At 38.5% G+C, this 13,543-nt stretch overlaps 1 protein-coding gene across 3 annotated transcripts in view; it reads right to left on the bottom strand.

Annotated features, from left to right (window-relative positions):
- SNTG2 (syntrophin gamma 2) overlaps positions 1-13,543 on the bottom strand; it is a 439,433-nt gene that overhangs the window by 159,595 nt on the left and 266,295 nt on the right. For all 3 annotated transcript variants that reach the window (XM_055120048.1, XM_055120049.1, XM_055120050.1), the window contains one exon: positions 3,695-3,822. In XM_055120048.1, coding sequence (XP_054976023.1) covers positions 3,695-3,822 — 128 coding nt within the window. The remainder of the gene's footprint in view (positions 1-3,694; positions 3,823-13,543) is intronic.

Here is a 13,543-nt window from a genome sequence, read left to right as displayed (position 1 = left end):
AAAGTGAGGTGCTGCTACTGGGATTTTTTGCAAATGTTATTAAGATCTGACATCTGCTGGCCTCTAATTAAGAATAGAATCCAGGTGGCCTGAAGTGCACTCGTGAACCTGTAGGTCTGATCTGGAAATCAAACAAGGTAGTTAGGGTTCCATGCACAGAAACTCCTTCTACAGGAAGGAACTCTCACACTGAGTAGTCAGGTGCCTCTGGCAGAGCCGAGGGAGCATGGATGATAGTCACGAAGATGGAAAACCCAGAGCTAAAAACAAAGGAACTGAACTCTTCCAACAATCCTAATGAAACTTAAAGACTCCAGTTTCAGATGAGAAAACAGCCTGACTGACACCTTGATTACAGCCTGGAGTGACTTCAGGTAGGTGATCAGTCATGGCTGCCACCTCTTACGAACTCATACCCTCTAAACTGTTTGTTTGCAGTTACTACCTGTTAGATAGCAATGTAATAGAAAAATCATGCAGCAATAATGAGTCCATTTCCTGGCCCCTTCATAACCACTAATCCCATCAATAACAAGCTTTTTTTTCCCACACGGGGTCACAAACATGAGTTAATAGTTAACCCAACAGCCCAGATCACAAGAATAGGCTAAGTCATCCGTGGTTTTTCTGAGTACATTGCAAGTGTCAGGAGACACGACTTATTTTCTTACAGGAGTCCATGAGGGACAACTCTGCTTGTGTCGACTCAGCTGCTAGCGTCACTAAAACACACTTGTTTTCACGGTTGTTTTAGTTTCATCTCAAGATACTCTCCTCCCCAATTCTTATTGAGACATCTTTTTCTGTACTATGCAGCCACGGATAGGATGCTCATTAAGAGTGACATGTCATTTATCAAAAAGCTGAGGTCCTTTTTACCCGAGAACCACTTGGGAATAATGAATTCCATCTGCCAGTGAGAAGAGAGCCTCCCGGCAGTGGATAGGGGCAGAGAGGTGGGCACTCTGATGGAGGGGCAATGAGAGCAGAATACTCATTAGAACTGATGGGTGCCACTCCAACAAACATTTCTAAATGAGTTATGCTTAAATAGTTATCTATTTTTAAGATTATTTTCCCGAAATTTCAGAGACCAAGAATCTTCAACTGTACATGATCCAATTACAATTACTTTCAAAAAATAAAAAAAAAGAAGCCTCAAAGAAATTAGGGATGAATGTGAGAATGTAATGAGGTCTCACACCTCAACGGCAAAAGGGAGGAACCAAGGACACTGACTTTCAACCAATTCATCCTACTAAGATATTTAGTTTTTCATTCTAAGGGATCTTCTAAAACTCTTCCCAGAGTATCATATACAGCTTTTGTTTTTGATACTTTAAAAACTCTTTGATTTAGGATTTCCCATTTCTAAACGTGTTCTTTAACCTATCCAGAAAAGGGATCCTTTGAGAGAAAATATACAGAAGCTAAAGAATTAAAGAACTCCTTTTTTTCTTGTGTAAATGTTCCACATCTCTGCTCCTTTCTTCCACTTCAAATATGAACAGAGAGCCCACCGGGAAGACCGAGCCAATGGCATTCTTTTTGCTTCAACTGTGGACTTTACCACCAAGGTGTCAGAACATTTTATAAAAATGCAGTTTGAGCCCTTACTCGTTTTGTTCTTTCCAACTTCCTGCCTGTATGAAAAACTCACTTAAGATCACACACACACAGATATACACACCCCTAGAAAAAATAATAGCATACTACTCTCTTTGGATAGTAGTAGCACGCTATGGCTTTTGAAAAGTTAGAAGACTTTCAGTTTGCTGTTAACTTGAGAGCATATTTAAGGGAACTGGAAGCAAGTGGTTGGACAAAGGGACTCCACTTGGACTCCATTCACCCATGGACACACTATGCTCAGCCTAATTTGTGCTTGATGGGTGGACTCTTATTGTCAAGGAAAATGATGTCTCTAAATATTCTCAGGAATCCAGAATGATGGGTAAAATCTATATCTGGTGAACAACATTAGACTCTACCCTTTGTGCAATCTAGGGGACATTCTGTCCTGGGCTGCAGGGGTGATGCCAGTCTGAGTTAAGCTGGGAGCAAGACAAACAAGGGGCACACCGGATATGAGGTGACACATCTTATCACACTAGATAGCAGTGAATAGATGTGCTCAGTGAGGCACAGGCCTTCTACTTTTCCAAAACTCTTTTAAATTGAAGGTATGGATAGAAATCAGATTTGTAACGTTTTAAAGATCTGTTTCCTTCTGTGCACATTATTTCCTTCTTTGCCAAACAGACATGTGCTCAAATCCCTACTCAGTTCCTAAATAAGCCATGCTAAACTAAGAAACAAGCTGTAAAAAAGCCTAGTACATGCACCCACACACACACATTTTAAGAGGAATTTTTGGCAGTGAGATAGATTGTGGTAGTACTTATACATTTTGCTATACTATTAAAATTACAAATGCTATCTACCCATCAAATTTTATTAGTATCTATCCACCCATACATGCATTTATCAGCCTCTGCACTTGCCAGTACCAACATTTCAAAGGCCCGACATTAAAAAAGATCACATTACAGATTATGAAAGTGCTGTGTTGTCTCTAAAATTCTCTTTTATGGATATATACATTCATATTAAGAAGCAGTACAACTAATATCGATTAATACTGAAAATTAAACTTTAGTCATCCACCTATAGAATACAAGACTTTTCCTTTCACTGAAGGGTGAAAGAATAAGTGAACCTTAACTTTACTTTCCCATTACCCACATAGTCCACATACACAGGTACATACCGGCAGAAACACAAACATGCCCAGCACACGCACACACACATTTTATCAAGAAACAAAGGTACTCCTTTGCCAATAATGAGGAAGATACATGGTTCACTGAGCTTTCTTCACACTGTTTTAATTCTTTTTTTCTTGGCTTTTTGGTTCAGACCTGGCAATGCACAGGGGTTACTCCTGGTTCATGTACTCAGGAATTACTCCTGATGGAGCTCGGGAGACCATAAGGGATGCTGGGAATCGAACCTGGGTAGGCCACGTGCAAGGCAAATGCCCTACCTGCTGTGCCATCACTCCAGCCCCTCTTCACACCTATTTTATGCCTGAAAAATAAAACCTTCCTTCTGGATCTTTCCATGGATATCCAACAGCACAGTTAGCCAGAGATAATGAAATAATATACTTCTAATGAAGAGTCCAAAATGCTCTTATTTCACAAAACAATGACAGAAGTACAACCCCTACAAATTTATCTTTGAAAGTACTTAGTTAACCAAGCACAAAAACTGCATTCAACCACCAATGTTGGTTTAACCTTTTCATTTTTCATAATGAAAGAAACAAGACCCAAGAAGTTTAAATGGCTTTTAAGTGTAATTATTTGCAACTTGTTCAAGAATGCAGTCTTACTGACAATCTAATCTGCTAACATTTAAAACTAAAAATACAATTTCTTTCTTTAATGACAAGGTTTCACAAAAACTACAGACAAATATTCCTAATGAAAATGAGCTGCTGTTCTGATTATTGTTACCTTTTGGTGCTCATTTTAAATATTTTTTTTTTGGCAAACGCTAAAACTATCAGAAAACAGCAACATGCACTTGCTTAATGTACACACACTTAGGGGCAGCCAAAGGACTGTTAGAACCTGGGATAGTATATGGGGTTTATCAGCTTTTCCATTCCACGACAATGGTCACACACCTTAATTTTTCCGTTCCAGCTTTGTACCTTGAGATTCGAGCCATAGACAGAGGAACTGACAAGGTGTCTAGCCAGCGCTTCTCATATTTTGGTTCATTAGCTATGGGCGAGGAAGGTGATGATGGAGCCTGTGCAAAATAAATGAGAATCAATAGTCATAGAATCAGTCAGGGAGCACCGCACGCAAGGAGAGGCACCCCTAGGCCCCTGGAACACCATGTCCCATAAAATTCAAGTTAAACCATTTTAATTGTTATAAACGCAAGGTGAGAAACAATTTCTCAAAGGTCTAGAAGGAAAGAAATGTCCTTTTATTTGAGCTTGAAATTATTTTCTTTCTTTCTAAGCAAAATATTGCACAGAAATTAAAAAAACAACAGAGAAAAGTCAAAGGGAAGGGTCTGGAAGAGAGACTTAAATTGGTGAAAAAGTTAAGAGACATGTGATAGGTACTAAGCCAGGAAGAATGCATGAAAGAGGTTCCCACATCAATCCGAAAGTTTAGCTGATAACCAATTTAGTCTAAGCATCAATCAATCAAGAACATGCACAACCTCCTGGTGGTTGGCTAAGTCACAAGCTCACATTTCTCCCCTAATGACAAGGACACTCCTATATTTTCAAAGAACACAAGCAGACAGGAAAGCCAGTGGAGTGAAGGAGCAGATCACCTCTGAGCAGGCACTACAGGTAAGAAGAAAATGAACTGGTGTATAAGCCTTTGCAACAATGTGACCATATATTACAACTTCCCACACCTGTCCAAGTGAAATATGTGTGAAAACAGGATGCTTATCATCCCAATGTTCCTGCTCTAGGATACCAGGAAAAGGCCCTGAACGTTTTTCCTGTAGGATCCAGCACAGAGGAGATTGCTGGCCATGGCACAGGTAGCTTGATGAAAGTCATCAAGCCTCTCAAGCATCGACCTTCCCGGTTTCAGTGGCAGAGGGACATAACCAGAACAAGGTACCAATCTCAGAACCATAAATATGAGTGAACCTTGAACATAGTAAGTATGACCCTACAGCAGGACCTGGTCACACACCAAAGCAGCAATGCCCAGCAATTTGTTCTACATTATTTTTATCTGCCCTTGTATTCAGCAATTATCATATAGAATGCAGCAAATGATTTGATTAATGAAAATAGGAGCACACTGGGTGGCAATGATAAATGTTATATATGGGTCTATTTAGGAAAATTAAAGCTATTCAGGAAATGTGGGTTAAACAAAATATCTTAAAGCTACTCCCCACTTGAAAAATCCAACAAGGACCAGAAACTGTCCAGATGGTGATGTTTCCTTAGCTCAAGTTCTTGAGGAGTCTTGCGTCCCAATCGTCCAAGACAGAATATAGGATTAATGGTATCAGATCCTAGTCCCTGGAACCTGCATAGATCTCCTTAATATTTGTAGATACGATTAAATTGAGGATACTAAAAGACCAAAGTTTACCCTGGATTACAGAGACATCATAGATGCTAACACATATATGTTTGCAGGACGAGGGTAGATTACGGAGGCTGCTGTGTGAAGAAGTGGCAAAGGTGGCGTGATTGGACCATAACACAAAAGTAACTACAGGAAGAGGCAGGAACCAACTTAGAGCCTATGGGGGAACAGGGTAAGTCCTGCAAAGTTTTAATTTCAGACAATAATGAACTGTTTTTCTTCCTCTCCTCGCACTCTTTATTTAAATTTATCCAGTCCATGACCAAGAGTCCAAAAGCAAAATATTGTGTCATTGGACATTTGTGCTAATTTAATGTTCATTTACTGTCACTTTTTATATTATGTTCTAATGTCTTTAAAAACATTTGCTCTTTTAGTGTGGGTATGATCACATAATTGGAAGAAACACATATTTATTATTTTATACTAGCATTAGCAAAACACTTATTTGTCTATGTGTATTATTGCTACATGTATAAAACATATTATAATGCAACATTCATTGAAATGTGACTTCAGACATCTATTTTTACTGAATTCTACTACCAGTATTTATATTCAGTTACTCATTTATGGTATAGCTCAGTACTACTGATGCTGGTGTGTGTTGTTTTTTCAGTTCAGTTTACCTCTTATTGCTAATTCATACAGGCAATCTATGGTATGCTATCAACATTCAGTTATTAGAATAATAACTGTCAAATCTCAACTTAAATTTTCATTGTGGGTTCTAGAATATAAATACATTTAATTGAATAAAATTGCATGTATTATTCTTTTAATCATTTCAAATTAATTTTTAATACTGGCTAAAGAAGCAATTCCCCACAAAGAAAAACCATTTTTCCTTTACAAAATCAGGTTGCATTTCACACCCCTTTGGGCAAATTTTAGCTTCAAACACTATCCTTTTGAAGGAAGCTTTTCTCTCCCTTTGCCTTGAAGTATTTCTCACTTGGGGGCCACTGTAAGTCAAGAGTTTCATGTCAGATTCAACAAACATTTCCTCTGGAAAAAAAATAATAGCATTATCCAGAGCACAATTTAGAGAAAAGAATTCTAAAATCATTTGGCTGCAAAATTGCTTCAGATTCAGAGGCGTTTCCTCAGCTCATTGAGTTTCTGTGACATGTAAACAGTCCTCCCCATCAGATACCTTGGATGAAGCTTCTGGAATGGCAAGCCCAAGAAGGTCAAGAGCAATGCCTCAGAGGAGTCAAAAACCCTGTATTGCAGAAAACCCCTGCACCCTTTTCCCTCTGTAAACACTGAAGTGAGTCCCACAGACCTTCTAGAGCCCATAATCTCTGTTCTGGCTGATCCCACTCAGAGCAGACCCCCCACAATTGAGCAAATTCCAATCGAGGAAGTTCAGCGGCAGAGAAGTTCGCTGCCCTAATCTCAGTCCCCCAAATCACACCAGCTTAATAACTTGAGGAGCAGACTCCCACTAGCATGTCTGACAGACTACAGCTGTCTTCAGCAGCTCCTGGGGACTTGCTGCACACAGGAGTGCTGGCCACAGGTGACTCGCCTGTTGCAGCACCATCTACCAACCGCCCTCCGCTGCTGCCCACATGAGCAATGTCAGATGAGGGGAGTGAGAGCATGTTTTCCTGTTTGATGTGAGATCCTGTGGAAAGTTGCCACTGAGGAAAAGAAGAAATGACTGTTCTGAAATATTTATATGTGGCTGACCAAATTACAAGAAAAACGTTTGCTCTTTTGGTGTGGACGTGATCACAGAATTGGAAGGAATGCCTACTTATTATTTTATACTAGTATTATTAAAACACTCACTTGTCTCTACACACTGCTGCTGCCTGTGTGATGAGATGCCATAGTGATTCTGAACTGAGCGCTAGATCGAGCTGAACAGTGCAGCTTACTATTCTTGGCGTAGGACACAGAGACCACGCAAGACCAGTGCCAGGAAGGCTGAGAGAGAGCACATGCACCTACCTCCAGCAGTGAACCTGTGTGATGTGCTGCTTAAAGGTCTAAGTGTCATTCCGGACTTAGTGAGTCATCTTGGATGCATGCATCATCCTCTACTTTCTAAAACTTTCTGTAATTCACATGCAATTTCTTTGACAGAATTCACCAAGTACGGGATAATTGAGATTTCTCAAACCCATATAGTCCTAAACAGTTTATTCAAGCCCACTGACATTTTTGAGATTGGTTATTCTGTAGACTAGGTTTCAGTGAACTCAACAGCTTGAACTCTTCTCTAGCCTTGCTGACGTCTCCTGTCCCCTCAGCTTCTGAGCAGAGTGTTGAAAATTCCAAATATGGTCTTAATTTTTTCTATTTATTTTTCTCTCTTATTATTGCTTTCTTTTTTTTTTTCTTTTTGGGTCACACCTGGTGATCCTCATGAGTTACTCCTGGCTCTGCACTCAGGAATTACTCCTGGTAGTGCTTGGAGGACCATATGGGATGCTGGGAATTGAACCCAGGTCTGCCGCTTACAAGGCAAATGCCCTACCCGCTGTACTATTGCTCTGCTTTCATGTATTTGGAAATAGAGTTATTAGGTGAATCATATTAAATTGAGGACAGTGGTGTTTTCTTGTTGAATTCTTCAGTCAAAAAAGCAAATTTCCTTTTTGTTTTCAGTAAAATTCTTATTTTCAAATTACTTCTTCATAATTGACTACATCTTCATGATTCATAATTACAATATATAGAATATATGTCCTCCTCTCTCTATGTCCATCTCTCTGAATTTTCATACATGTTCACGTACAAAAACAAACGTGATGTTGGAGTTTTCTTTTTATTTCAGTCTGACAACTTCTATATTTTCTTTATACAGACCATTTATATTGAGTGTCGTATCACATGACTTTATGTAACATCACTGGGTTTAGTTACATATTAATAATTTGCTTGCTACTCATGCCTCATAGTTCTCTCTGCTATTTTTGTGCTCCATTGAATATATTCTTAACTTTTTAGAAAAAAACTTAATTTCTATTTTTTTTTCAGAAACACTGTTATTCATAGTTGAGTTTTAGGCATATGATGTTTCCTGCACCAGGTCCATCACCAGTGTCAAATTTCCTCCACCAACATCCCCTAGTTCCCACCTAACCCCTCTCCAACTCCCAGTCTGCCTGGTTAACAGACACATTTTAAGACATTTTCTTTTGACAGTAGGAACTATTATACATACTCTTAACTTATGAGTATTTTATTTTGAATTAATATTGACTCATTTCAAACGTTATATCTGATGCATCAGCCTTTCTACAATTCTCAGATACAAAAACTTCACAACTCTATTTCAATTTTTTGCCACCTATTGTGTTTATTAGTCTTGCTGCATATTTTCCACATACATTATCAATTCCACTTTGTGTCCACTTTGTCCTCTAAACTATAATCTATCTTTCAAAGAAAATATATTTCATATTAATGACCACATATTTGCCATTTACTATATTCTTTTTCTTTCCTGACTGTTCAAATCTCCATCTGGTGTTTTGTCCTTTCAACTTGAAAAGCATCTTTTAGTATTTCTTGCAGTACAGGGTCTGTGGGCGACATTTTATTGTAACTTAATTTTAAAATGCCTACAACCCCTCATTTTTAGAGAGTTTCCCTCCTGGATACAGAATTCTAAAAAGTATAAATAATATTTATAATACAGTACCTATGGACATAACATTGTTGTATTATTGTTAATCTGGCAGCTGTCTAAATTTTCTTTTCCTTGCTTTTCAATAGTCTAATTGGTGTATGTCCACATCCCAATCTCAACCTAGGACCCAGATGTAGGCATTGTATTCCACCTGATGTGTCCCACTGGTCACTGATGCACATTGCCTGTTGTTCACTTTTCTTTTTGTAATAAAGAAGGCTGATTCTATGGATATAGCAACAAGTCTAACAACAAGTTTTCTGATATCTCTGATCTAAATAAGGACTGGCATATTTTACTTTTAATTTTAATATTTCCAGTTTTAATTTTAGTATTTCCTGTATATAAAAACAATATATCAACATACATTAAAAGTTTTATTGAAAGAATTAGTCTTTCAAAATAGTCTTATTGAAAGAATTTTAGGAAAATTTAAAGGGGAAGAAAGAGAGAAAAGGAAAGAGAGAAAGAGAGAAAGTAAGAGTGAGATAGAGATGTTTAAGAGAGAAAATAGGCTTCTCCAGAGGGGAAAATCCCCTTAAAGTCTCAGTATTTTCTCGGTATTTTCTGAGAGTTCTGTCTGTTTACTCAATAAAATAATATTTTCCCCTAAAGCTCTGGCCATATTTGTAACAATTGTTAGTCTGTCTGCTAAATATAATATCTTTATATGGAATTATTTTTATTGGTATTTTTTTCCTTAGCTTTATATTACTTTTCTTGTCAATTTGCATTGACAAGACTAGGAACTTTTTAAAATTTTTCACTTTTTCATTGTCATTGGCTTACAATATCATGACCTTCCTAGGGATTGGCTTCATAACGTTGTGTGTGTAATTCTTTTAACTTCTACTACCTAAGTTCCAGTGCCGTTCTACTGCCAAACACAATTCATCTATGCATTATGTATTCCTCCCACTCCTTACACACCTTTCCCTCTGGTAATCATTATGGTTTTCAATTAGTCCAGTTTTGTTTGTTGTTTCTTGCCAGTGCGTTTGTTTAAGCTGTACTTATTCCAAATATGAGTGAAAGTATCAAGTAACTGTCTTTCAATTACAGACTTTTGAAATAGAATAATCACTTCAAGCTCCATCTCTTTTGTCCCAAAGGGCAAAAATTGTATTTTTTCAATGGCAAAATAATATTCCATTGAATGTGTGTATGCATACCCAATTTCTTTATTTAGCCCTCTTCCAATGGAAATTTAGATTGATTCCATGTTTTGGCTATTATACTGGGTTATGAATATCCTTCCAAATTAGTGTTTTCTAAGGCAAATCTGCAATAGTACAGTGAGTAGGGCATTTGCTTTGAACATGGCCGACTCAGTTTTGATTCCCAGTACCACATATGGTCCCTTGAGCAATGCCAGAAGTGATCACTGAGCACAGAGCCAGGAGTAAGCCTTGCACACAGCGAATATGGACCCATTAAAAAAAAACAAAAGTAAAATCAGTGTTTTCATATTCTTTAGCAAAAATGCCTCAGAGTGGTATCATGAATCATGTAAAATTTTCATTTTTAATTTTTTCAGGAATATGCTATATCATTTTCCACACAACCTGTGCCAATTTACATTCCCACCAATAATGTATCAGAGTCCCCTTTTCTCCACATCTATACCAAAACATTGGATATAGGACATTATTACCTGAGGGAGGTGATAGAAACTGTACAATGGAAACAACTTTGGTGCAACTTCGGACAACCTCTGAAGAGGTGGGAGAAAGTGCTGGCTCACTTCGCCTGTGTGACTTGCCATGAAAGTCAGTGGCAGGCCACCAGGCAGAAGAAAAGCTGCTCTTTCAGAACTCAGCCTCCCCACACGGGCCCATCTCTAAATAAGAACAAACTAATGGCAAGTTCTACTTTGGTAAGTCTGTGCAGGATGCGCGCGCGCGCGCGCGCGCGCGCGCGCGCGTGTGTGTGTGTGTGTGTGTGTGTGAGAGAGAGAGAGAGAGAGAGAGAGAGAGAGAGTGCCTTGTTTCGTGCCATCGGAGTTATTTCAATGGCATTTTAAATAAGACATTGGAGGGGCTACTGTAAGACAAGGAGGAGCCCCATAAGAACAACAAATCCCACAGAAAGATGACACAAAACCACATCACAATAATCTCTCTCAATGTCAATGGCCTAAATGCACCTATCAAGAGACACAGAGTGGCTAAATGGATCCGGAAATTAAACCCAACATTCTGTTGCCTGCAAGAAACACACCTGAACAAACAGAGTAAACATAGACTCAAAGTCAAAGGATGGAAAACAATCCTCCAAGCAAACAACCCCCTTAAAAAAGCTGGAGTGGCCATCCTGGTATCCGACAACATAGATTTTAGGATGAAAAAGATCAAAAGGGACAGCAAAGGTCATTTTCTGTTTATCAAGGGATATGTACAACAGGAAGAAATCACACTCTTAAACGTATATGCTCCTAACGAACGACCGGCTAAATATTTAAAACAACTCCTAACAGACTTCAAAGAGGACATCACTAACAGCACAATTGTAGTCGGAGACTTCAATACGGCCTTATCGCCTCTAGATAGATCCACAAGAACAAAACTCAACAAGGAAACACTGACTCTGAAAGAAGAAATAGAAGAGAGAGGCCTAATAGACCTATACAGGGCCTTACACCCCAAAAAGAAAGAATACACATTCTTTTCCAGTGCACACGGAACATTTTCTAAAATAGACCATGTACTGGGCCCCAGAACATACCTCAATAGAATCGGAAAAATAGAAATTGTATCAACCATTTTTTCAGACCACGATGCGCTGAAGATAGAAGCTAACCACTCGCAAACACGGAAAATCAAATCAAACACCTGGAAACTAAACAATTCAATGTTGAACAATGAGTGGGTCAGGAAGGAAATCCAGGAAGAAATCAAAAGATACTTAGAAACTAATGAGAATGAAGACACGAGCTACCAAAACCTATGGGACGCAGCTAAAGCCGTGTTAAGGGGAAAATTTATAGCTCTCCAAGCATTCCTCAGGAAGGAAGAAAGGACCCACATAGATAGCTTGACTTCACGACTCAAGACCCTAGAAAAGGACCAGAAAAAGGACTCCAAACCAGACCGAAGGAAAGAAATAATAAAAATTAGAGCAGAAATTAATGACATCGAAACCAAAAAAACAATCCGAAAGATCAATGAAACAAAGAGTTGGTTCTTTGAGAAAATAAATAAGATTGATAAACCGCTAGCAAGACTCACAAAGAAAGAAAGAGAGAAAACTCTAATAAATCGAATCAGAAATGAAAAGGGGGACATCATAACAGAAACCAGTGAGATTCAAAAGATCATTAGAGACTACTTTGAAGGTCTTTACGCCACAAAGAAGGAGAACCTAAAAGAAATGGATGGATTCCTTGATTCCTACAATCTCCCAACACTGAAGAAAGAAGACCTGGAATACCTGAATAGACCCATCAATGTTAAGGAAATTGAAACTGTAATCAAAAACCTCCCCAAAAACAAAAGCCCAGGCCCAGATGGTTTCACTGGCGAATTCTTCCAAACATTTAAAGAAGACCTATTGCCTGTTTTCCTCAAACTTTTCCAGGACATTGAAAAAACAGGAACTCTCCCAAACAGTTTCTATGAAGCACATATCTCCCTAATACCAAAAGCAAACAAAGACACCACTAAGAAAGAAAATTACAGACCAATTTCCCTGATGAACACCGATGCGAAGATCCTCAACAAAATACTAGCAAATAGGATCCAACAACTCATCAAAAAGATCATACATCACGACCAAGTGGGATTCATCCCAGGGATGCAAGGATGGTTTAACATTCGGAAATCAATCAACATAATCCAGCATATCAACAAAAGTAAAGACAAAAACCATATGATCATATCAATAGATGCAGAGAAAGCATTTGTCAAGATCCAACATCCTTTCATGATGAAAACCCTCGCCAAAATGGGGTTTGGAGGAACTTTCCTCAAGATAGTCGAAGCCATCTATCACAAGCCTACGGCAAGCATTATCCTCAACGGGGAAAAACTAAGGGCCTTTCCTCTGAGATCGGGCACAAGACAAGGATGCCCACTCTCACCACTCCTCTTCAATATAGTACTGGAAGTACTTGCGATAGCTATTAGACAAGAAAAAGAGATTAAGGGCATCCAGATAGGAAGGGAAGAAATCAAACTCTCACTATTTGCAGACGACATGATACTATATCTAGAGAAGCCTAAAACCTCTACTAAGAAACTCTTAGAAACAATAGACTTATACAGTAAAGTTGCAGGCTACAAAATCAATACCCAAAAATCCATGGCCTTCATATATGCAAACAATGAGGCAGAGGAAAGGGACATGAAAAAAGCAATCCCATTCACAATCGTGCCCCAGAAAATCAAGTACCTCGGAATCAGCTTAACCAAGGAAGTAAAAGACCTTTACAAAGAAAACTACATAACGCTACTCCATGAAAACAAAGAGGACATGAGGAAATGGAAACATATACCCTGCTCGTGGATAGGGAGAATCAATGTTGTCAAAATGGCAATACTCCCTAAAGCATTATACAGATTCAATGCGATCCCTATAAATATACCCATGACACTCTTCAAAGAAATGGATCAAGCAATCCTAAAATTCATATGGAATAACAAACGTCCAAGGATAGCTAAAACAATTCTTGGGAAAAAGATGATGGGAGGCATCACCCTCCCCAGCCTCAATCTTTACTACAAAGCAGTGACAATTAAAACAGCAT

The sequence above is a fragment of the Sorex araneus genome, chromosome X, assembly GCF_027595985.1.
Source record: "Sorex araneus isolate mSorAra2 chromosome X, mSorAra2.pri, whole genome shotgun sequence".
Taxonomy (NCBI): domain Eukaryota; kingdom Metazoa; phylum Chordata; class Mammalia; order Eulipotyphla; family Soricidae; genus Sorex; species Sorex araneus.
The sequence above is the reverse complement of the archived record's forward strand: the minus strand, read 5'-3'. Positions and strand labels throughout refer to the sequence as shown.